The sequence below is a fragment of the Corythoichthys intestinalis genome, chromosome 9, assembly GCF_030265065.1.
Source record: "Corythoichthys intestinalis isolate RoL2023-P3 chromosome 9, ASM3026506v1, whole genome shotgun sequence".
NCBI lineage: Eukaryota > Metazoa > Chordata > Actinopteri > Syngnathiformes > Syngnathidae > Corythoichthys > Corythoichthys intestinalis.
The window spans coordinates 12,799,525-12,825,377 of record NC_080403.1 but is presented as its reverse complement, the minus strand read 5'-3'; the positions used below and the strand labels follow the sequence as shown (position 1 = coordinate 12,825,377).

At 39.0% G+C, this 25,853-nt stretch overlaps 1 protein-coding gene across 4 annotated transcripts; it reads left to right on the top strand.

Annotated features, from left to right (window-relative positions):
• The first annotated feature begins 882 nt into the window (after window positions 1–882).
• On the top strand, window positions 883–25,853 carry thumpd3 (THUMP domain containing 3). Of its 4 annotated transcripts, none has more exons than XM_057846564.1 (10): window positions 883–981; window positions 1,345–1,555; window positions 1,636–1,713; window positions 4,314–4,736; window positions 8,739–8,869; window positions 14,934–15,003; window positions 15,116–15,231; window positions 19,271–19,375; window positions 19,460–19,583; window positions 25,503–25,853. In XM_057846564.1, exons 1-10 carry the CDS (start codon window positions 893–895, stop codon window positions 25,686–25,688), a joined length of 1,533 nt encoding a protein of 510 aa, XP_057702547.1. In that variant the 5' UTR covers window positions 883–892; the 3' UTR covers window positions 25,689–25,853. The 4 variants fall into 4 exon arrangements, with proteins under 4 accessions (XP_057702547.1, XP_057702549.1, XP_057702548.1 ...); XM_057846566.1 differs by having other exon boundaries at window positions 893–926; XM_057846565.1 differs by having other exon boundaries at window positions 897–981; window positions 1,348–1,555.

Here is a 25,853-nt window from a genome sequence, read left to right as displayed (position 1 = left end):
GAACATGCATGTAAAGTGTAATTTATATCCCGGGGCAAAGCTTTTGTCGATATCTATGGTAAGCAATTCAAATCTGTTTATTTTTGTTGCACTTCAAGTGTAGGATAAATCTGTTGCTGGTGAAGTGCAATACAAGGTTACATGGTTCTATAACACAACTACCTGTCTGACTCGAATACTGCTCAGAAAATTTCAAATTCTTTGACATACAACAGCTTCTTTTTATAGGAACAGAAATAGTTACTTTCCCTGGTAACTAGTTACTTTTACTATAGAGTAATTCAGTTACTAGCTCAGTTACTTTTTGAAAGAAGTAGTGAGTAACTATAACTACTTTTTTAAAGTAACGTGCCCAACACTGCACTTGACTGACGAAACCAGTTCTGAAATTTAAAAATGTCTGCTCACGGAAATTTTTTTCTACTTCCGGGAAATTGAAAATTTTCTCCAGTAGTAGGCTATATCATAAAAATGAAATTCCGATTTTTTGTTGTTGTTGTTGTTGTTAAATTCTGCTTGATCGGAAGCGTCCCTGTTCCTTTCACTTTTTGGAATAGAAAGAATTATATTCTGGCGCCCTCTGTCGATCTTGCACAGAGACAAGCAACAATCACCCATTGCATTAAAATGAAAGCAAGTTATACGAATTTCAGTTAGACACTACTTCTTACCTTGCGTTTTAATTTTCAAAGTAAAAGAAAATTACGTATTTTCACATTTATAATACACCTTATTTTTCACTTTATATAGTTTTATTATGAATAAATGAATTTAAAATGTATTTTATGAAGTGTAAATAAGTGAGAATAAGCATGAAGGATTTAGTTTTGCGAGTGTGCTTTTTCATCGTAAATTAAATAGACCGGAAGTGTTTACTTTCTTACCGCTGTCAATGGCGGCACGTTTCCTCGTGAATGACTCATTCAGTAAGTTAGCGAGTTTAGTAGCAAAACGTTTGATCGTTTCTGCGTTGACGAGCCGGTAAGTTCATTGCACTGCGCTTATCGGTGAAGCAATGCGCTTTATTAAAAAACAAACAAACAAACAAACAAAAAAAGCCTGCGCCCTGATTTACTCGTAACAACTTCCTTTTAGCATCTCAGTACTAGCGTTAGCTTAGCCAACATACTCCCAGTGTAAATGAAAAATGAACTGAGGAATTAAATAATTCGACCATTATATCTATATGTTAGCTGTATATTATTGATTCCACTGGGAAATATGTCCATACTTGTCTTTATAAAGTATGTGGTATGCATGACAGTGTACAACAGCTTACTGGGATCTTACAGTAAGGGTCCAACAGATAATTTCCCACCTCATTAGCCTCATATATCATGACAGTAGACCTACGGGTATGTCCTCCCTGGATGATGTTGAGCAGGCCCTCCCTGGGCAGGAGTCAATCATCAGTGTTACCATTGGGGCGACGGTGCCCACAGGGTTTGAACACACTGCCGCTGAGGAGGTCCACGAGAAGATTGGCATAGATGCACGCATTAGCAAAGACCGTGGTCGTATTTACTTCACTACTACAACTGACAAGCTCTTCCAGGTAAGATGGAAGCTTGATGGGAAAATATTGTCATCTGCAAAAGGTCTCTGATGGCTCACTGTGAATTAACTGTCCCATAGGTTCACCAGCTGAGGTCTGTAGACAACCTGTTTGTGGTTGTAGATGAATATGATCAGTACCAATTTAAAGAATCAAAGGTAAGATTCACCTGTGCAAAGTGATAGAAGTGCTGTTTCTTTGTGTCAGGTTTACATATACGTACAGTATTGAAATACTGTATGCAATATGATTTACCTTCTTTTACAATGACTGAAGCTTTTGCCTCTCTGAAATAACAATCCCCCCCCTCCTTGTAGTGCAGTTTTAGACCACTGGAATTTATAACTAATGTTGCAATGGCAATCCTAATTTATTCTGTTCAACCCATAGGTTTTGGTTGTCTACTTACAACGTACTTAGAGGTGCACGATAATTATCGGTCCGATCATTGGAATTATGACATCATCCCAATAAATCCAATAACAATATATGTCATCGGGGCCTATTAGTAATGTTTTTGGCACGGTGTCACATTGGGATTTGTGCGTTTGTTTCCACTCCTTTTTTGCCAGTATGCAAAGTTTTGTTACTGTTCTAGAGGACATACTTTTCCTTACGGAGTTATAAACCTTACTATGGCAATTAGCAAATGTTTGCATTTTACAGTGTTATGTTTTGGTTATTGATAGGCTTGCTGTTCTATAATTGCCAGGTTAAGAAAGTTGTTTCATAGACCAACACGACAAAAGTCTCCTCTCCTCACTTCTTCAAATCAATCAAGTTTTATCTGCTGACAAAGCACAAAATCTGTTTGGTCTATGTTTGTTTTAGATCAGTGCTCATTGTTCAGGGGAACACCTTGTCAATGATAATGACTGACTGATTGTGATTGACTCAAATGATATTTATTTGAAAAAATGAATATGGCCACTTTATTTGAAGTCAAAACTGTTGTCTTTGTTTTGTACATTATAATAATGTTCATGTCATCATGAAAATTCTGGTTCGGTTAAAGGCAAATCTATGCTGAATCAACCACTAGTATTTTTGACCTACAGGTGTTTAAAAACTCAGGTGAATATACATTGAAAAATTATATATATATTATCGATTATCGTATCGGTATCGGCCTCGAGGAGCAGGAAGTTATCGATATTGTTATCTGTTTCAGAAAATGGATATCGTGCACCCTTAAACGTACTGCGAACTTGTTTTCCAAATAACTTGTATTCCTAGCACTTAGTTGGTTTTGGATAAGGCTACTAAATTTGGCTCAAAATGTATGTCACAATTGTAGTTGTGAATTTATATATCTCTGGGTCAAATTGTTTTATCTTTAATACAGAGTCGGAATATTTAGGGGGAAACATTAATAGTTAGTGCCACAAGATGGTGCCACAGCTCCTTCTAAAAGGAAAATGGTGCATTGGCTTGCATTGAAGTCAAGAAAATGTTGGTGAGGGAAGGACCTTCTTCTATTCACTATGGAATTACATGAGTGCCAAAATTAATTGATTAAATAAATTAATATAAAGCGAAATGAACAAATAAATATATAAATGAAAATCTAAAAGTTTATTTTATCATTGTCTTAGTTTTTGTCGTTGAAAATCATAAACGGAAAAAACGACATATTTTGTCATTGACTTTTCCTTTTTTTCACTGGAAAAACAAGGAAAAAAATTGGCAGTTTTTGTCATTGACTTTTTGTCATTGAAAAACACAAACTGAAAAACAATAGTATTTTTCTTCTTTGCCTTTGTCTTTTCTATTTTGCTTGTCATTGTCTTTACCTTTGCTTTTGCCTTTGCTTTTGCCAAAAGGAATGGTCTGTCAATCAAATGGCGTTGGGACTTGGGATGGGCTTTCCAAACAGGAATAGTAGTCAATAGCTGATTACTCCTAGTCTTGGAGCGACGGGGTGGGGGTTGGGGGGGGGGGGGTCTATCACATGCGATTTTTGATCATCATTTGATCAAGACAGAGATGGATCGTGGAAAAATCATTTTCATAACTGCTTAGAGAAGCAGCTGACAGGCTGGATGAGTCGCTTCAGCCAACTACCCAGCCATCAAGACAGTCAAATTTAATGCCGTCGATAACTCTTTCCTTTTTGGAAAGCCCCTCCCAATGCCATTTGATTCACAGACAATTCCTTTTGGCAAAAGCAAAGACAAACGCAAAGGCAGGGACAATGAATGACAAGCAAAATAGAAAAGGTAAAGAAGGAAAATTGCCATTTTTTTTTTTTCCCATTTGTGTTTTTCAATGACAAAAAGTAAAAGTCAATGATGAAGATAGCCATTGTTTTTTGTGTTTTTCAGGTAAAAGTCAATGACTTTTTTCTCTTTGGGATTTTCTATGACAAAAAGTAAAAGCCAATGACAAAATATACTCTTATATTTTTATTCATTTATTTCTCTTCATATTTATTCATTTATTTATATATTAATTCATTTATTTTTTAATTTTGGCACTCCTGTGATTCCATATTTCACAGGCCCAAGCAAAAAAAAAAAATGAATAAAATAAAGTATAAAGTGAAACGGTAAACAACCAAAAGTCCATTAAAAAGAAGTTTTATATACATAATTATGGATACATTTCACCAGTTTGATAGTAGAAAAGAATGCCTATTTGTGCCTAGTATGCCTTTGTGAAATTTAATCTTCAATGTAGTATATCTCTAAATATTATTATTAATTTTGCGTTCGCTCTATTTTGGATTGTCATTAAGCTCTTCATTTGTTTTATCAAGGAGGAGACACTGGCAGAGCTGCAGCAGCTCGCTTCCAAGCTCCCGTGGACTAACGCGTTGGAGGTTTGGAAATTAAACCGCACTTTGAAAAAGAGAAAAGGTCACCGTAAAGGCACCAATGACACCAGGGTTAAACCCAGCAATGAGGTTGGGGACACAATCTGGGTTGACGGCAACTCGCAAAAGCAAGCTGAGGAACCGCCTGCAACTGGCGACCCAAACAAGACTGAGGAGGCACCCGAGACCAGCATCCAAGACTCTGAGGAAGCAGCACCCAATGAAAAAATAATTAAGTTCCGTGTAACGTGCAACCGGGCTGGGGACAAGCACAGCTTTTCCTCGAACGAAGCAGCCAGAGATTTTGGCGGGGCTGTCCAGGAGTTCTTCCAGTGGAAAGCTGACATGACCAAGTTTGACATTGAGGTAAGCATGTTTGATATGAGTTTCCTAATACATAGTGAATACCTTTGCATGAGCCAAGAAAAGCACTGCTCAATTAGATACCGTAATTCACACAGTTTAGTTGCAGGAAATTTTCCTTCCGTTTTATCGTGTGACTTGTACAAGTACTGCAATGTTCGCATTATATATCGCACATAACTATAACCCCCCCCCCCCCCACCACCACCACCACCACCACTATATTTGACCAAATTTTAGAAAATCTATATATAGGCCACGTCTAACGACAAGCTATGTCCATGCCTTAATATGGGACATTTAGAGTGATGTTGCACAAAGATTTAAAAGTTATTGTTATCAACTAAATTAACAAACACGCCGAGTTGCATCCTCTTCATTCATATGCAGCAGGCCCTTCAGGGGAGCCAGACACCACTCATGGTCTCTGAAGCAGTCTAAAACCATAAGAAAAACACTTAAAAAGAAGGGAAAAAACGGGTCATAACATTTTAAATAGTTACAATAAGAGTTGTAAGGGTTAATTACCTTTTTTCATCCAGTGAATAAGAATTTACTTATTCTGCCTGTAACTATAAGTTGTTAGCAGAAGATAGAGGAACAAAGATATTTGTTGGGTTGTACAACCCCTAGCAAAAATTTTGGATGTCTTCTTCTGGCAGTCATCTTTGTAAATCTCACTGGAACAGCACCAATAAAAGTTCCAGCATCATCATCTTGTCCAATGCAGATTCTTGACTCTTGACACCTTGTCCAATGCAGATTCTTGACTCTTGACAGGGTAATGATGCTGGAACTTTTGTTTGGTGTTATTCCAGTTAGATTTACAAAGAAGAAAAAGACATCAAAATTCCCTCAGTCCTTGATGATATGGGGCTGCATGTCAGGCAAAGGCACTTGGGAGATGGCTGTGGTTAAATCTTAATAAATGCACAAGTTTACATTGAAATTTTAGACAGCTTTCTTATCCCTTCAATTGAAAATATGCTTGTCATTTTCCAAAATGACAATGCATCATGCCACAGAGCTAAACTGTTAAAGCATTCCTTGGAAAAGACTAATCCAGTCAATGTCATGGCCTGCAAATAGCCCAGATCTCAACCCTATTGATAACCTGTGGTGAAATTGAAAAAAATGGTCCACAGCAAGGATCCGACCTGCAAGGATGATCTGGCAACTGCAATCAAAGAGAGTTGGCACCAAATTGATGAACAATACTCAAGTCCATGCCTCAGAGACTGCAAGCTTTCATGAAAGCCAGAGGTGGTGCTACTAAATACTAGAGATGTCTTTTGATTGTTATTTCTTTGTGTGTTTGTCATGATTCCTTATTTTTTTCCTCAGAATAGAGTGATTCCATATATATTTCCCTGCACTTGCTCTATAAAATTAACATTTACTGACCACTACAATGTTTTTTATTCATTTCTTTTAGTGTTTCTGAATGCTAAAGAGTTGCACTTTTGTACTAATTCATTATTTTTTCAAGCTTTTTATCAGAGTTTGTTCTACATGATAAAATGTCTGAGTGAGTGCTCGTCCGACAATGGTGATTCCATACTTTTTGCTAGGGGTTGTATATAAATATATATATATATATATTTTTTTTTTTTTTTTAATGGGAAAAGTTTTAGTATTTTCCTCAGATCAAAGTGCTGAATTTGCGTCACAGTTTGCCTTCCTAGATTAACGGTCGAGGGTTCATAAGTGTCATTTTGTCATATAGTGCAGCATTTTATTGATCTGTAAAATCCAGCTGCAAGTGGAAGCTTGTAAAAAAACAACAACAACAAAATAATAGCCGAGTGTCATTGCCTGCAAATAGCCCAGATCTCAACCCAATTGATAACCTTTGGTGGAAATTGAAAAAAAAAGGTCCACAGCAAGGCTCTGACCTGCAAGCATGATCTTGCAACTGCAATCAAAGAAAGTTGGCACCAAATTGATGAAAAATACTCATCAAGTCCATGCCTCAGAGAGTGCAAGCTGTCATAGAAGCCAGAGGTCGTGCTACTAAATACTAGAGATATGGTTTGATTGTTATTTCTTTGTTTGTTTCTCATGATTCCATATTTTTTTCCTCAGAATGGAGTGATTCCATATGTATTTCCCTGCACTTGCTCAATAAAATTAACATTTACTGACTACCACAATGTTTTTTATTAATTTCTTTTAGTGTTCCTGAATTTCTGCTGTAAAGAGTTGCACTTTTGAACTAATTCATTATTTTTTCAAGCTTTTTATCTAAGGTTGTTGTACATGATAAAATGTCTTAGTGAGTGCTTATCCGAGACTGGTGATTCCATACTTTCTGCTAGGGGTTGTATATGGGCAGTACACCTGTTGGCTCGGTCATTTTGAAACACTGCTGTAATCGACCTTTGGCTGCCACCCAACAGTTTGCGCACCCGACCTCCTTGTCCCCTCCCACAGTGGTGAGCCCATGGGAAGGAGAACCCACGTTACCTCTTTCGGCTGTGCCCGGCCGGACCCACGATCTGTGAGTCGTGACCGAAAGAACGACATCCTGGATACAAGCGGCCGAATTGAGTTTCCTCCTTGGGGTGTCTGGGCTCTCCCTTAAAGAAAGTTGAGAAGCTCTGTTTATCCAGGAGGGGCCCGGAGTAGAGCAGCTGCTCCTCCGCACCGAGAGTAGCCAGATGGGGTGGCTTGGGTACCTGATTAGGATGCCTCAGGGGCGCCTCCCTGGTGAGGTGTTCCAGGCACGTCCCACTGGGAGGAGGCCACGGGGCCCCAGGGCACGCTGGGGAGACTATGTCTCCCAGCTGGCCTGGGAACACCTTGGGATCCCCCAAGAAGATCTCGATGAAGTGGCTGGGGAGAGGGAGGTCTGGGTTTCCCGGCTGAAGCTGCCGCCTCCGCAACCCGACCTCGGATAAGCGGGAGAAAATGGAGGGATGGATGCTGTAATCGACACCATTAAAGAGGAAAAGAATAATCTTCGCCGGAGATTAGGACAGTAGGGCAGACTAAGATGGGCTGGAATTTCTCAGTGCCTAATGGGGATAAATTTACATGCTGACAATATTGGGGTTGAGGGCAACAGTCTATTGTTTGAAATGGTCTGTTTGCAAGCGCGAGCATACAGGATTGTACTGTAAGTCCATCAGCATATTGCTTTCGCGCAGCAATGTCATCACACACAAAGAACATAACATAAATTACATCATTTCAGCATTCTATCAAAACCTGTGAACTTGTAAATCTTCACACACCATGTAAATCTCGCTATTCCAGTACAGTACCTTGTACTGCCAATAAATTGGAATATGAGCCGTTTTTAACATGCTTACATGAGTTTGTGTAACTGAGTTGCTGCTAAAAATCAGATTATTAAAGGGTTACTGGCCGCATTTCCTTTTAGATGTAACCACGTTTGTCAGGAGGTGGACTACAACAGCAAAGAATCATTTGTATTCTTTCTCGTAGAATATCTCCAAGTAGTTATGCCATTTCACTCAGGATTTAAAGTGTGTTTGACGGTTTTATATTGCATAATAATATGCATCTTATCATTCTGTTGTAAAGCTTTTTTTTTTCCGTATGAATAAAAGCCCAGTTCTTTAAAAAAAGAAAATATGTCCATTGCTACTGTTCAGCAAATAACTTGGGGGGGTATTTATCCTTTGTGGGTATGTTGGGTTATGAAATAACTTAAAGTAGGGCGGAACAGATTTGTTTTCAAGGCTGTCAAATTGAATTGCCCCGTATTATTCTGAGAAGTGTTGATAATATTTTTTGTTACAATTATTTGGTCACACGAAATGAGCGAAGTATTGGGAAATTCTCTTAATGCAATGCAAAGTAATCCCCCCCCACTTAAAATCAGAATTCTAAACATATAACTGTCAATCAAAATTGAGCATTAGGCCAAATTGTTTAACAACTTTTGTCTTGAATGTCGGTCACACTGTACAAGTATACCTGTTGAATTGGCTGCTGTGTGTATTTGATTGATTATTGATCTATTGCCTCCTTCTGTAGGTACTATTAAATATACACAACACTGAGATGGTGATCGGCATTGCACTCACTGAAGAGAGTCTTCACAGAAGAAACATCAGCCACTTTGGACCAACGACACTGCGGTCCACCTTGTGCTATGGCATGCTCAGGTGCAGTCTGCGGTCTTACCTTATACTGTTTAGATAAAGATTGTCTGTACTGCATAGGGACGAACTGAAATGAAAATTCCTGGCCGAAGCCAAAAACCGAAACCAGTTATTATTAAAACATATACAGTCTATAATATGTTATTATTTTTATATAAAAAAAAAAACACATAAAAGTCTATTCTTGTTCAGATGTTTTTAAAAAAAAAAAAAAAAATTCTTAATGCTTATTTAAAAAAATATTTGATATTTATTTGGCCCTGACATTTTAACAATGCGCAACATAATATAAGATGAAATATAAAAGTGAATGTTTAACCTGACCAACGAAACATAATAATTATGTGCAGTACAGTACATGTATTTGACTTGGAGCAAAGCAATTCTGCTTATTCAGGTAAAGTGGCAGTTTTGTTTTTTTTTCCCCAATAACAAGCAGCTTGTCTGCTTCATCACACTGTTGTCTGTTCCTCTGCTCACCAAAACATGAGCTGCAGTGTACTGTCTCTCATCGGTAAGGCTGTTTTCTTTATTCCCACATCTAAGTCATGCTCTTTTTAATGCGGCTCAAGTGAAGTCGCTATGAAATACACATGGGTCGAATAAACCTCAGTGAAACGTGCGCTGACAGACTCCAATATTTTTGTTTTCATTCTTTTCTCCCTGTAGTCTCAATTTATTTGCATGGAAAGTGCTGTTCTCTTTAGTTAGCTGCTAAAATGGCTAAAATTCTCAGATTTTACGCTCGATGCACAAAAATCACAAAATACAGAGATAATCACCTATATTTTCAGGAAGAATAGCAATATTCAAGATATCATATAAGCTTTTGCCCGAAATAGCAACCTATTTTTTTTTTTTTAATTTTTTTTTTTAAGTGCAATTTTGACACGTGCCCATCAGCTAATAAATCATCGATTTTTACATCAGAAACTTGATGCAAGCATGCAGAATCATCTTAATGTCACGCAACAAAAGCGAATTAGGAAATTTTTTCTATAATATACAATCACAACTTATTTAGGTTGAATTCCGATGTCACTATTGCCTCAGCACGTCTTGCCGGCTACGTGGTTCTCGTCGTTTTTAGATTGAAATGTCACATAAAACACGTAAAAATCGTTGTTGTTTTTTTTTTGTATGGACCCAAAAATGTCTAAATTACAATTTGTTGGGCCAAAAAACGGGCAGTTGGCTGAAAATCACCTTATTATTTGAATCTAAAGTTACGCTATTGTGTATGAATACAAAATCCAATATTGCGGGAATCACAAAACAAAGAACTTTTGAAGTTGAAAATTCTTGTAAATAAATGTGTCAATCCCGGAATTTTTATAGACATGAACATAAAACAGTCAAGATAGTTGGCTAAAGGCAAAAAATTGGGTAGTTATCATTCATTTAAGTAAACATTTCCAGCTAAAGTTACGCTATTTTTTCCATTCATTTCATTTGTTTCACGTTTTAAGGTTCATGCGTGGTGCTATTTTGTATAATAATTACCTTGAATCCTCGACCAAACCGCTCTTGAGACACTCCTGCCTGCTTGTGTGCGCTAAAACTTTTGTCTTGTTTCCACCTAAATCTGGCGTTAGAACGCAATGTGTTTTTGAGTTTATCGCAGTGAAAGCTTTCACGATGCTCTGCCTCAACGGGAAGCCGCACGCAATGTATGTAGGAGCTTTCTCGTCAACTGATAGTGAAGTGTATGCAAAAACTTCTAGCCCAAACATGACTAAAAATTTGGTATCAACTTTGGTCTAAACTGCTCTTTTTACTGAATATTACAAATAACAGAAGTTGTAGAGACACAAGAATACATTTCTGTAGCAAACAACTTTGAATTTTGCCCCATCCGTACCAATTAAAGCATGGTGAGACAAGTAGGTAATTAACAGGTAAAAAAACTGCACGCTTGAAAACAGTCCAAAATATGTGTGGCTCTAGTGCAACTCTGGTGTAATTGGCCTGTGCGACTGGGGCAAGCATGTGAAATATTCTACCCCGCACATCTTATTTTACTTGATAGCAAATGGGGACTGTGGACCCTAACATGGGTGGGACAAATTAATCATTTTATTTTGTATTTAATTTAATTCTATATTGTGCATTTTTAAAATATCAGTGCTATATTTTCATAATTTTCTACTTTAATTGTTTTGTAATTATATTAATACTTGAAATAAATACAATTAATAATTAATAAATTATTTAATAAATAATTATAATAAATATTATTTTGCATAATTGCTTTCACTGTATAGCCTGTTTTCGATTTCATCCAAGAATGTTTAATTCGTTGCAACTCTAGTCTAGATATGAATTTTTTTGTCGTCATTTTACCTAAGTTCAAATGTAGTTGACTTTATAGCTTTGGTAAAGGAGATAATTAAACATCAATTAAAAAAAAATTTTTTTTTAAAGCATAAAGAAATAGTCAAGGTATCATGGGATGAAGGCAGTGTGAATGGAATGGTAATTTTATCCAAGCAGGTCATCTTTGTGCCACAAGATGGTGGAAGTTAGCTTTTTGCTCACTGCCAGCTACTGCTATGAATGACAGAGCAATATTCTATTGTTTATGTGATATTTTATGAAAAGACTATCTCATCTATTGTTATCTGATGTTTCATATACCGCACCATGTTTGTTTACTATAAGGCAGTACTTCTCAAATAGTGGGGCTGGCCCCCCCAGGGGGGCGCAGAGCGATGCTTGGGGTGGCGCATGTGATCTTAGGGAACATACTTTTTTACCGTACTAGAAGAAAGTGTAATTTCACATCCACTCAGTGGGTGACATTGCCACTCTCATTTTCAGCATGTGCGCAATATTTTTTAATCAAACGAGCACACAGCAAAGAGCACTGGATATATGAAAAGCTAAAACAAGGAAATATGACGAAGCGTATGTAGCATTTGGCTTTGACTTTTAGTACAGTGGGAGACGAGGAAAGGCCAGTCTGTTTACTTTGTCTAAAAATGTTTGCTGCGGATAGAAGGAAATATTTTTTTTCCAGCTAAAACGTGCCGAATATTGCCAACAATCCTCCTGCTATGTCAGTGTTACATCACTAAACCAGCGAGCACTGTCACCGTCATATAATGTGGCCAGGGCTGGACTGGGACAAAAAATCGGCCCGGGCATTTTGAGCCGAGACCGGCCCACCAGGTATTGATGGAAATACAATTAAGCCTATGAATGAAAACAAACTTTCTTGTGACAATGCTTTCACACTGTCTAGTTGGTGTATATATACTTAAACATAAACTTAAACACACACCATCCTTCCAGTCCCAATATTCTATACAGTACTTAGCGGATATCAAAAGGCTGCATGGTCTAGTTAACCTCCTGAACAATGTACAACGTATGATGGGATCCTGAAATTAGGACAGGGATTAATACGGAATAGAGGTGAGACATGATCATTGATGAATATATTAAAATGAATAAATGACAGATTTAGTGATTTTTTCATTGACTATTTATTTACTGCATCAATAAAAGTGCAAATAAATATATCCACAGAATAGGCCCTCAAACACGGAGACCTTTAAAAAGTGAAAGGAGACAGAGGAAGATAAGTGATAAAGAATAACACTTTATGGACTTGTATGATCACAGTACTGGTTTCAAGAAAAATCTGGGAAAATAGTTGCATCATATACTCCATATAGTACTTACTTAGGGCAAACTCCTGAACAAACAATGAACAAAGTATGATGGGATCCTGAAAAATAGGACACAGAGTTGAGATGAATATTAAAATGTGTAAATTACAGACTGTAACTATAAAAACACTCAGAGAGCACAGACCTGTTTGTATGTCTGTACCCTCATCTGTTACCTCACTGTGTGAAAAAAATGTAATAAGCCCCTATTTTTCTCATGTACTGGATCACAGTACCCAGAATATTGGCAGAATTCAAATCATAATGTGTCATTTCATAGCAACTACCATGGCCATGTCCTGTATTTTTTTTTTCACAAGCAATCTGGGCAATTTTCTTGGAGTTGCATACACATATGCTGAAAATCGCCCTATCCTGCAATGATAAAGAATCCTTCAAAAAAATCCTGGATCAAGACAGTGATCCGGATCACCTCTAAATCTAAATTGAATCATCTCTTCCTTGTCGCAGAGTGGACATTTCCTGAAAATTTCATTAAGATCCGTCCATAACTTTTTGAATTATACCGTACACAAACAAACCAACTCAGCAGAAGTAATTAAGTGATATTTTCACAGACTAATGTACTTACCATATCCATAAACAGTAACCTTGAACCTTCACTGCAGCAATACTTTGCACAGCAACACCAAATGCTTCCTCAAACATGGGAACCTTCAAAGTGAAAGGAGACAGAGGTGAAAAAGAATGCCACCTGATGGACTTGCTCTGATGATCACAGTGCTGGTATTTTTACTCAGTTGAATCATACGACCCTATAGCACAATCTCTTCAAAGGTGAAACAAATAATCATGAAAAGTATGGAGTGATCGACTTATCATAAATATGGTTTAACTTGGCCAATTGACTTGAGACCACTCATAAACTGTCATATAGTTGAGATTTCGCACTTTTGACAGAAGTTTTGACAGAAGCCTGTGTTGTCTTACAAAAAAAAAGTTATGTGCTCGGACACGCCGGCGCGTCCGCTCGACCTTATAAAGTTTTTAACTACCTAACAAATCGAGATAATACTTAACTAAATTAATAAAATAAAGTTACTTAAGCACTAACATCATTACAACTAGCATCATAGAAACCGTCCAGCATTAGAGAAACCCCATCATGTTAGTTTGCATGCACAGCTAGCTAAATTGCTTAACGGCCTAATTATAACTGATGGCGGTGTTAAGAGTTAGCGAGCACAATGAAAATAAACTACACCCACGCTTAATTCATATCTGAACCAGATAGACTGCAGTTCAACACTTCTTACTTGAAGTGCAGATTCCCCTCCACTCAGACCGCCGGCGGCCGCGGGTCTCTCCTCCTGCCTCCCCTTCCCCTCATCCACCTGACGGCCACCCCCGCCATCGTAACCTGCGGTTGCTGCTGTCGCTGAAGAGGAAGCTCCGCCACCGGCAAACATCTGTGTTATTTTAACACATTTAGCGGCATCCGCATGAAGGGCTTGTCTCTTTCTATCTGTAATTTTTTCCGCGCCTCCTTTCCTTTTCTTGTAGTTATCCATTTTGTTTATCTCCTGTCTCTGTATGTCTGATTAATGTATATCTGATACCTCTGATCAAGAGGGAGAGGGCATCGGCCCTCGTTTGTAATTGGTCCAGCTCATAACCAATCTCGACTGATGGGCCGATTTACCAGTTTTGTGTACCAATGTGATTAATGCCGTTAGGAAAAAAAAAAAAAAAATTCAGGACCGGCCCAAAATCGCCATCGGCCCACCGGGCAAATGCCCGGTATGCCCGATGGCCAGTCCAGCGGTGAATGTGGCATACCAAGTTGCTCAGTGCAAAATAACCCCACATCATAAGAAAGGAGCTGATACTGCCTGCAGCAAAAATAAAAACTGTCCCTCTTTCCAATGACAATGTCGTTTTTATTCGATTATATTTTTTATGTTTTTTCGGCCTAATTGTTTGGCATACTGTCCTCGTGAGTTAATGTTGCTAATCAATTTAAATTTAATATTATTTATTGATTTTATTAAGTTTTATTTTTTCAGTATTAAACGGTCAAAAATGCATCCTGAGTGTATTTTTACAGTATGGATGTTTTTTTTTTTTGTTTGTTTGTTTTTTAAACTCTTTTGTAAGTTGATCTATATTACTTTTTTCTTTAATATTAAAAAGAACACATTTTTTAAGAATTTTATATACAAATGACACTACAGTATATTTAAAGTGGCGGCAGAGAGTTGGGGGGGCGCGGAACGTTTACGTCTTCCTGGGGGGGGCATAACAGAAAATAATTGAGAAGCACTGCTATAAGGTAAGGTAATTGAAGTTTTCAAACAAAGTTATTCCTGGTTTAGCTTGTACATTGCCTGACGGTTTGCCATTTCTATTTATATGTGTTTATGTGCTGACAGATTGTGTAAACCTCAGCCATCCGACATCATACTTGATCCAATGTGTGGAACAGGAGCAATACCTTTGGAGGTATATGACAGTTTAGAGAAATAAGTTAAAAGAAAAAAAAACTTGGGGTGCATATAGTGTGTTCTTAATATTTTAACTGTCCTGCTACGTATGTTTGTGTGTGTGTCCTCAGGGGGCTTTAGAGTTTCCAGCGTCTTTTTACATTGCTGGGGACAACAATGACATAGCTGTAAACCGCACGGTCAACAATGTGTGTCACATTCAGAAAAGAAAGGCAGACAAGGGCAGGTGAGCATCATTTACATTATCTGTATTTGTTTGTTTGTACAGTTAAAAATAATGTCCAAGCAACAGCAACACCGAGTTGCAACAAACATACAATAAAAAACTAAACACAAAACATCTTCAAAGGAAACATGTTAAAATTTTAAATATTGCTAGCTACAATATGTAGCATGGGCCAGAATCTATCGAGCCTTAGACCCCGATTTTACCCCGACCTATAGTTAGGAGTTAGTGAGGAGAGCACAGCCTTAGACATCCTATTCATTTTGACTTGGAAGTTAGAGGGGTGATGGTGTATGTTAAAAACGTGCAAGTAGAGGGCAGCTTACTAACTTAAAATTTTTGGGGCGCAAGCAGAGGGTTCAGGGCCGCACACTAGGGCTGGGCGATATGGCCTTAAACATGTATCACGATAAATTGAGCAGATTTATCTCGATAACGATAAATGACGATAAATTCGCCCAAGCGGACTGTTATATAATTTGAAAATCTGAATCAATGCATGAAATACAGATTAACTATTTCTTGTTGATTTATTTACCAGCATTCAATTTGATATACTGTATTTAACAATTGTACATGCAGTCTAAACATTAAGTTTATAAAAATGTATTGTAAGCAATAAGAATTCACGTATGAACATTTATAACAGCGTGTATGACTTGAACAATGTACATTGTCGAAATCAATGTGCCTGTGCAAACATGTCATTGTAACACAAATGACTTGCAGCTTGAACAGTACACTTCAAAAAGACAACTTTTTGTTAATGGCTGCTATGACATAATTATTAAATACAAGTGTTTACTTTATGGTTTAAGGGTCCCCCCCCCCAGTGCATTTTTTAATAAATGCACGCACAATAAAAATAGCTGGGGCCATTTCTCGGTCATTATAAGTTTCGCCGTTGGATTGTACTTTATGCTGAATGCTTTACCATCACAAAAGCTATCAGAGGAATCACACACAGACAGATACAAAATAACGCCACATAGTAATTGCTAGATGCAGTCCGTGCCCAATCCACTCATTAAGTTCAGCCGTTTCGACAAGGTTAGAGCCGCTATCCGACTCAATAACGTTCATTTGTAGCGTTAGCCGCTAGCTAGCGTTAGCCTGGCTACCAGTAGAAAGCATTGAAAGTACCATCTCCGGAAATTGTGAGAACAAAGGAGGACAGCGGGTGAAAGCCCGTCTGGATGCCACCAAGAGTCTACTAAATGTCGGTCGAAAGTTTGGTGAACCTCCCTTAAGCCACACTCCATCACGTTTTGCTTGTAGCGTTAGCTGCTAGCGTTAGCTTACCGGGCTTTTGTTTGATTGGCTTCCTGATGATCACGTGACTCCCTACGTAAGCACATTCACTGCTTTCTTAAAGGGGAATGAACATAGACGAACAACACAGAATCAAAGCGGGATGAAAAGACTATATTTTCTTGTTTTATTAATTTACCGAATTTACCGACATGGTCAAAATTACGTCGGTCGTCGTTAAGAATTTCGGTGACGGTAAATTTTCGGTTTACCGCCCTGCTCTACCGCACACTGTAAATCGACATGCAAAGTTTTCCTTAATTTTCACAGTTTAACTGACAAATACTTTAGTAATAGATGCATAATACTACATACTTACAAATCTATATTTTATTCTCTATCATTTTTGACATCAACCAGTATACTGCTTAACAATTAGGTTAACATGGGAATTTTGTTTTATTACTGTCGCTGTCACCTGGACCAATCAGCAACTGAATTATTGACGAATCACCTGCGAGGACAATAGCCAACCCGGAACTTGACATCCACACGCCACATTTTGTCAACGTGGAGAAAGGTATCGTTTTAGCAGTGTGCGACCAGCACATACTTTGATACCTCTCGGCATGATATTCGAGATATAAATAAAAAAGCAGCAGTATGGGAAGTTGTTGGCACTCAGAAAAGACCGGAAATTTAAAAATGCCCTCCCAAATCTATAGCTAATCATAGACGAGTGATGACGCACAGGTAGAGGGTGGTGCGTGTCTCTGTCGTTTGCAGCTGCAGTCACATCGCGCCCCGTGTGTTGGCTTTCAGCTCAACGGCGATGACTTTTCGCATTTCACTATTGATCATTGCCTCCCGTGTGTCGAGCCCGAGTCGGATTTATCCCACCGTCGGCTTCCTTTGAAACAGTGCTGACAGGTTTGTTGAAAACAAAGTACAGTAGTCACTTATTGTCCTTTTCGCCTTTGTTTGCAAGTTTTCCGCTACCCCAATTATAACCAGCTTCATACATGGCCCACCTCCACCTTCTTTTTCTTCTGTTGTATTTTCCCTTGGCAAACCAGCTCGTTACATTTCCGCCAACTATTGGATTTAACCATGAAGGATGAAAAAAAAAAGAAACACACAATGTTACTGGATGCGCATTTGCGAGTAGATAAAAAAAAAATACCCGTACTGGCTTTAATTTTAGTTGCAAAATGTGACCATTTGGTCGCAGTCTGGAGCCCTGATAAAGATAAATCAATGCATGGTTTTGTATGAACATCGTGAATACCAATATGATAAGGCATACAGTGAAGTCATGTGTGAGGGGTTTATAATCAAGTTATGAATATCAAAGCTCCATGATAAACAGCATCCGGCAGATCTAGGGAGTGACCTGAGGCATTCGTGTAAACGATATCACCATCATCCAGGAGAAGCAAGAAAGTGGCAGCAACAAGTGTTTTCCTTAGCACTGGTGTCAGCAACTCACGGCACCAGAGCTGCATGCAGCTCTTTAGCGCTGGACTAGTGGCTCCCTGGAGCTTTTCCCAAAATTTTTGAAAATGGAAAATGATGGGGGAGGGACATATTTTTTTGTTTTAATATGGTTTCTGTAGGAGGACAAACATGATATAAACGTTCTTCCAATTCATTAATACATATCATGATGAAGTGTTGCGGCGGCATCGTTTAACAAAGTAGTAAGGTGGTCTGTCATTCTCCATTGGATGCATGGCAGGGAAAATACACATTTAATCATGAAGGCTCAATATGTATTTGTACCCAACTTGGTAATGTTGATAGTAGGCTAATATAGCTAATGTAGAGACATACAGCGTGTGTTGCCTTCATTGTATGGCTTAAATAATGCTTTTAATTTTTTGCGGCTCCAGACATATTTGTGTTTTTTTGGTCAAATATGGCTCTTTGAACATTTTGGGTTGCCGACCCCTGCCTTAGCACTAGATTCTACTTTATTTTTTTTTAGAACGTCAAGCACGGACAGATTTTTTTCTTATAACTGCAGTCATTGTGGGTCTTTTGGCTTCAAAGTGTAGTTTAAGAACTAACCCACTTATTCAGTCTATTTTCTACATAACACATGGCACCTTTAGGTTCGCAGGTGCACTGGCACCTATGCCTGCTCACTTGAGGTAAGAAATTCGCCGTGCACTGCACTTGGCACCAGCCACCCTCAGGGTACATAAGATCAATCATTCGCTCAACATCTATGGGCAATTTAGACTCTTGAATTAACTTAAACATTTTTGGTGTTGAATGGGTGTGAATAAATGCCTACATAATCTTTTTCCCGGCTAATAAATGATAAACAATGACACATGTTACTTGAACTAACTATACTCTGTTTCGACCAAGGCACTGTCTATAGGTTACTCGTCTTTAGGCATGTTTTTGAAAGCACCTTTGGGTTATTTAATGTAAGTTGTAAGAGATTGACCGTCACAAACCAGTGGACGGATTTAGTGGCAAAAAGGCAGCTTGTAAACATGTCAGGTTCTGTACTTAATGATCCTGCTAATGACTGGGCGTGTGAAATACCTTTTACATTCTTGATGCTCTTGATTTTCAAGACAAGTACTGACATTTAATGTCCTCTCCCACGGTTGATGCAAAGTCAGTTTTTGATCATTTATACTAAAGCAAAGCATTAATTTTAATTGTGTATAATATTTGTATAAATGTATTTGCCCACAGCTTGTAGATCTTGAAAGTCCTTGACAATTGTTTGAACAAACTATAATGTATTACCATCTGTGTTTGTAAACAGTGCTCCTGGACTTCCCATTGACACAGTACGCTGGGATTTGTGCAGTTTACCCATGAGGCCCAGTTCAGTTGATATTGTCATCACTGACATGCCTTTTGGGAAAAGGTCAGGCCACATGATATTTTAAAGCAATGTCAAAGATCAAGTATATGAATAAAAAAGGTACATTAGATATGTTTAATTTTGAAGGATGGGCTCTCGAAAGAAGAACTGGGACCTTTACCCTTCCTGCCTGAGAGAAATGGCACGTGTGTGCAGGCCGGCATCTGGCAAGGCTGTGCTGTTGACACAGGACAAGAAATGCTTTTCCAAGGTATTTTCCTCATCAATGGAGCGTTGTCACTTGTTTTGACATGGGAGTTAGCTCATGCAAGTATTACTACCACATCGAGCCTAGACTAAGTAAAAAGAGGTTTGTTTTGAGTACATGTCATCCTTCAAAGGAAGTGATCTCTGAACCAGAACGCAACTCTGACGGTAAAAGGTAGACATGAGCTTTTGCATGAAATTCCATGGGAGTCTAGTATATTTACCTGCCCCTGCCATAAAAACACCTGAACATTCATTTAATGGGGATCTCACCCTTTCCTGGGAAGTTGTTAAACCTCCGGTGGAGTCGATGCAAATTTAAATACTGTAATCCCCAAAATGTAAATTGCTCACACTATATTGCTGGTGCATGAGACTCTGTGTCATTGATTATACTGTATGTGTACCTAAATATGTGATTTTTTCTGTACACAGTGATGTATCTATATTAGAAATCAACCGATATGGGTTTTTTAGGACCGATACCGAATATTAGTAGTTAGAGGGGCCGATAACTGATTTTTGGAGCAGATACTCATTTGCAGTAAAAGTATAAAAATTGGCGTAAAAAAAAAAAAAAGTCAATAAACAAAATGCAAACACTGAACTTCATTGAAATGCCTAAAGCATGTTTATTGAACCACACAAATAGAAAACAATAGCTGATAATAGACGGCTGAGTGTTCAGTGGTAGAGTAGTCATTCCCCAACCCAGAGGTTTTGGATTCGATTCTCCCCCCTGATGACCTCGTCTAAGTATCCTTGAGCAATATAGTAAACCCCATGTTCCTCCCGGTGCTGCGTCACCAGTAGGTAGATGAGGATATAGTGTAAATGGAGAGTACTTACAGTGGGGCAAATAAGTATTTAGTCAACCACCAACTGTGCAAGATCTCCTACTTGAAAAGATTAGAGAGGCCTGTAATTTTCAAAATGGGTAAACCTCAACCATGAGAGACAGAATGTGGAAAAAAAACTGAAAATCCCATTATTTGATTTTTAAAGAATTTATTTCCAAATTAGAGTGGAAAATAAGTACTTGGTCACCTACAAACAAGCAAGATTTCTGACTGTCAAAGAAGTCTAACTTCTTCTAATGAGGTCTAACGAGGCTCCACTCATTACCTGTATTAATGGCACCTGTTTTAACTCATTATTGGTATAAAAGACACCTTTCCCCAACCTCAGTCAGTCACACTCCAAACTCCACTATGGCCAAGACCAAAGAGCTGTCGAAGGACACCAGAGACGAAACTGTAGACCTGCACCAGGCTGGGAAGACTGAATCTGCAATAGGTAAAACGCTTGGTGTAAAATAATCAATTGTGGGAGCAGTTATTAGAAAATGGAAGACATACAAGACCACTGATAATCTCGCTCCATCTGGGGCTCCATGCAAGATGTCACCCCGTGGCGTCAAAATGATAACAAGAACGGTGAGCAAAAATCCCAGAACCACACGGGTGACCTAGTGAATGACCTACAGAGAGCTGGGACCACAGTAACAAAGGCTACTATCAGTAACACAATGCGCCGCCAGAGACTCAAATCCTGCACTGCCAGACGTGTCCCCCTGCTGAAGCCAGTACACGTCCAGGCCCGTCTGCGGTTCGCTAGCGAGCATTTGGATAATCCAGAAGAGGACTGGGAGAGTGTGTTATGGTCAGATGAAACCAAAATAGAACTTTTTGTTGTTTGAACACAGGTTCTCGTGTTTGGAGGAGAAAGAATACTGAATTGCATCTGAAGAACACCATACCCACTGTGAAGCATGGGGGTGGAAACATCGTGCTTTGGGGCTGTTTTTCTGCAAAGGGACCAGGACGACTGATCTGTGTAAAGGAAAGAAACAAATTGGGCCATGTATCCAGAGATTTTGAGTGAAAATCTCCTTTCATCGGTATGGGCATTGAAGATGAGATATGGCTGGGTCTTTCAGCATGACAATGATCCCAAACACACAGCCAGGGCAACAAAGGAGTGGCTTCGTGAGAAGCATTTCAAGGTCCTGGAGTGGCCTAGCAAGTCTCCAGATCTCAACCCCATAGAAAATCTGTGGAGGGAGTTGAAAGTCCGTGTTGTCCAACGACAGCCCCAAAACATCACTGCTCTAGAGGGGATCTGCATGGAGGAATGGGCCAAAATACCAGCAACAGTGTGTGAAAAGCTTGTGAAGAGTGACAGAAAACGTTTGGCCTCCGTTATTGCCAACAAAGGGTACATAACAAACTATTGAGATAAACTTTTGGTATTATTTGGTACTTATTTTCCACCATGATTTGCAAATAAATTCTTTAAAAGTCAAACAATGTGATTTTTTTTTTTCCCCACATTCTGTCTCTCGTGGTTGAGGTTTACCCATGTTGACAATTACAGGCCTCTCTAATATTTTTAAGTGGGAGAACTTGCACGATTAGTGGTTGACTAAATACTTATTTGCCCCACTGTATATAGCGCTTTATCTACATACTGTTGATTTTAATGGAGGTGTCTACTGCTTTAAGATGGCGGCTGTTTGCTAATGCCAGCGAGTCTGTCATTTCGCATCTAGTCCTCTATACATGTGCTAACGCTGCTGTCATTTTGCATGTAGTTCTATATACATGATATCGACCATAGCCCGACGTAATAATAAGACTTATTCTCGTACTATTTTCCGCCCCTCCGTCCATCTGTCTGTCCGTCTATCCGCCCACCCACTCCAGGCTCGATGCCCAACCGTAGTGTGAAGTGCCTTGAGGGCCTTAAAAAAGTGGAAAGGTGCAATACAATTGTAACTCCATTTACCATTAACCAATCAGAGGACCGGGTGAATACTAATGCAGGAGACAGAAGGCTGGAAAGAGGCAAGTCTTCATCTGAGCCGAAATAACCCAGTTTTAAATGGATTTTTTTCAATTTGGCCGGTCGGATTTTAAAAAAGGCCGATAATCGACCCGGACGATAATTGGTCTATCTCTAATCTACTTTAATTCATTTGACAGATGAAAATCTGTGGCTTTCAAAATTAGAATTTTCAAAGGACGTTAGCTGCTTGTAGAACTGCTGAGGTTGATCACGATCAAATTCTGAATACTGCTGAGGTGCCTGTTTTTTGTTTTAGGTGTCAACAACGGAAAAAATGTGATCTAGAATAAAACTATCTAAAATAAATCTTTAGAAGGCACTTTGTCACAGTTATTTTACCATTCCCCTTCCTAATTCAACCCATGTAACTCCACAAAGGAAGCTTATCGTTAAAAAGTGAGGACATGAAAAATGAATATGTGGTTGATGCTAACAATGGCGTTACTCTAGGACAGACATGTCCAAAGTCCGGCATGGGGGCCAAATGCGGCTCGTGGTCAGATTTCATCCGGCCCCCAACCTCCGTCATAAAACCAATAACGTCTGGACCGCACACAGACCTAATAAATTGGTCAGCAGTACTGCCACCAGCATATGAAGTAGCTTATACATTAAATGCTGCTCCTCATTTACCCACTAAAAGGAAGCAGTACTCTAAGCAACATTACCCCATGTGACCCTTTACTCCCAATTTTCTAAAATGGCGACAATCAACAAAAAAAAGAAAGTTGACTCTGACGGCTGACGCTTCAAGGATAGGTGGAAATTGGACTATTTCTTCACTAAAATACGCAACAACTGTGTCTGCCTCATTTGCAAAGAGACAGACACTGTTTTTAAAGAGTTGAATGTGAGGCGATATTACCAAACAAGACACACTGACATGTACGACAAGATTACAGGGAAGATATATAGCAAGGAATTGAAGCAACTTGAAGTTAGTTTAATTTTACAGCAGGAGTATTTCGCAAGAGCACGAGTGATGAAAGAGAACGCAACAAAGACTAGTTGCGAGATTGTTGAAATTATTAATTAAAAAAAGAATAAAGAAAATGTGACACACAGAATGACTTGCTAAAATTTGCTTAAGTATATTGTACTACGTTAAGGACGTCAGTCAAGATCGGCCCCCCACATTTTTACCACACCAAATCTGGGCCCCTTTGCAAAAAGTTTGGACAACCCTGCTCTAGGATATGTAAGACTTAATATGTGAGCAGTAGGAGTGCAATGGTCTGTGGTTCAAAGCCGAACTGTACGATTCGCCCTGTACGGTTCAATACGCCTTTATGAACTGCGCCTTTTCGGTTTTGCAATTAATTCATTCCGAACGCTTGTGGAATGAATTGGTCGAGCTCTGTGTGCAACGTGAAGCACAGCTGTAGAGAAATTCTCGCCCCGCCACAAGTAAATGTCCGATCGCTGTCATGCACCTGTGTAATAGAAGCCGAGTAACGCCCTCTCTCGCTTACGAGCGAAGTGAAAGTGAAACAAGGAAGAAAACAAAAAGCTATGGCGAGCGGATGAGTTGAGAGGCCGAATTTTGAGGAAGCACTGGCTTCTTTCAAATCTGCGGTGTGGCAACATTTCGGTTTCCCTGTGGACTGCAATGCGGTGGGAGAGAAAATAGGAGGGAGAGAAAATATTGAAAAAAAAACAAAAAAACAATTTGCAAGCATTGCTCAGCGCTTGTTCCCTATGCTAATGGCAACACTTATAACATGACTCCGGCACCTCAGCCGGCATCACCCACAGATATCACTTTCTCAGAGCAGGATAACCCCGGAGATGACAGCAGTTAATTTATTTACAATGCTTGATCTGCGTTACATTGTTCCCTCACGGACATATTTCTCCAACAACGTATTCCCCGACATTTATGAAATGGCACGCAAAGCCATCAAAGATGACTTTGCTAAAGCACACAGTTTCACCGTGACCACTGATAGTTGGACGTCCCGTGCTACAGAGTGCTACTACCTAACTGTGACGATCCACTATAATTCATACCTGTCAAGTTGTACGGTCTCTGCCTAATCTGTACAAGTGAGCACTGATTTTTAAATGTGTACGCCGTACGTTACGTTCAAATTCTGTACGTTTTTCGTACATTACGTTTTTTTTTCCTCCGTTCGATAATACGTTGGTTGAATGACGCGAGAAAAGTCAGAGGCACAGAGAGGGAAGAGTGTTTGTTGTGACGCTGTAGCAAACGCGATGCTAGGCCAGGTGGCTCCAATATTTCCTGACTAGCCGACAGCCTACAACAAACGCCTAGATATCTCATGCATATAGAACTACATGCGAAAAGACACTCGGTAGCGTTAGTAAACAGCCGCCATTTTAGAGCAGTAAACCTCTCAGAAAGGCTCTGTTGTCGTGAACCTTCCTGGTGAACCTAAGTAACTTTTTATCTATAATACTCCTAAATAGGCAAAATCTTGACTTGAGTCTATCTTTGATGAAACAGTTTTAAAATTTTCACATGTCAAAAGTAGACAGAAGGGAACTAATGCAAAAACGGGAGCAATTTTATCAACCTTAACGGTTGATTCAGAACATTAAATGACCTCCAAACATAGCAAAGGTTACTATGTTTTTTTTTTTTTAATGAGAAAAAAAAAACATGAAAGGTAACACCAGTTATTTGCCAAGTAACTTTTTCACGACTGTCTGTGTAAAACCGTGATCCCAAAACCGAGGTTCAAACTGAACCGTGGGCTAACTGAACCGTTGCACCCCTAGTGAGCAGTAGTTCCCAAAGTGTGGTACCACTATTTGTATGTTGTTGCCTCACGCACTGCTCAAAACATGTTTCACAGTTCAGGTTTCAAAGTATTTTGATACATTTACAGGCCTCACTTTAAAACATTCCACTTGTCTTCAAATCCCGACTTAAGATAAATGATATTTGGACATTAGAGGGATGTTTTGCTATTATCCCATTGAAAATGATGTCATCTGTTGCTGCTGGCATTTTCCAACACCCTGTAAATACTCCCACATTCTTACCAGCTGTATTTGTCTGCTTTTGTTTAATGCTTTGGTTTCTCATCCGGATTTATGTTCTCTGCAGGCGCTGTCCAGAATGGGGGGGTTGTGGAGGAAGCAGCACACTGTTTGGGTAAATGTTGGTGGTTTACACGCTGGTGTGTTCCTGCTGAGGCGGACCGCAGCCGTGTTTGGCAAAACTCCCGAAGATGTCTATGAATCGCAAGGGACCTCAAATACACAAGGCGATCAGGATGACAAGCAGCCTTAGATTGCAGTATTCCCTACTTTACTCCATCTCATAAATGCTGGATAAACATAATTTATATTTTCTTAGCTAATTTTCATTTCTTTTTATTCAGCTTTCAAGCCACGTGGCCAAGATTAATTTTGTGAAACAGCCGAACAACAAAATAAAACCTAATTTCATTTTGTT

Bases quoted from the DNA above. Each gene is read 5' to 3' on its own strand.
- thumpd3 (XM_057846564.1), top strand. From the start codon at position 893: ATGGCGGCACGTTTCCTCGTGAATGACTCATTCAGTAAGTTAGCGAGT. The intron at 15,232-19,270 runs GTGAGCATCATT...GTTTGTAAACAG, and splicing joins AGAAAGGCAGACAAGGGCAG to TGCTCCTGGACTTCCCATTG. The intron at 19,376-19,459 runs GTCAGGCCACAT...TTAATTTTGAAG, and splicing joins GACATGCCTTTTGGGAAAAG to GATGGGCTCTCGAAAGAAGA.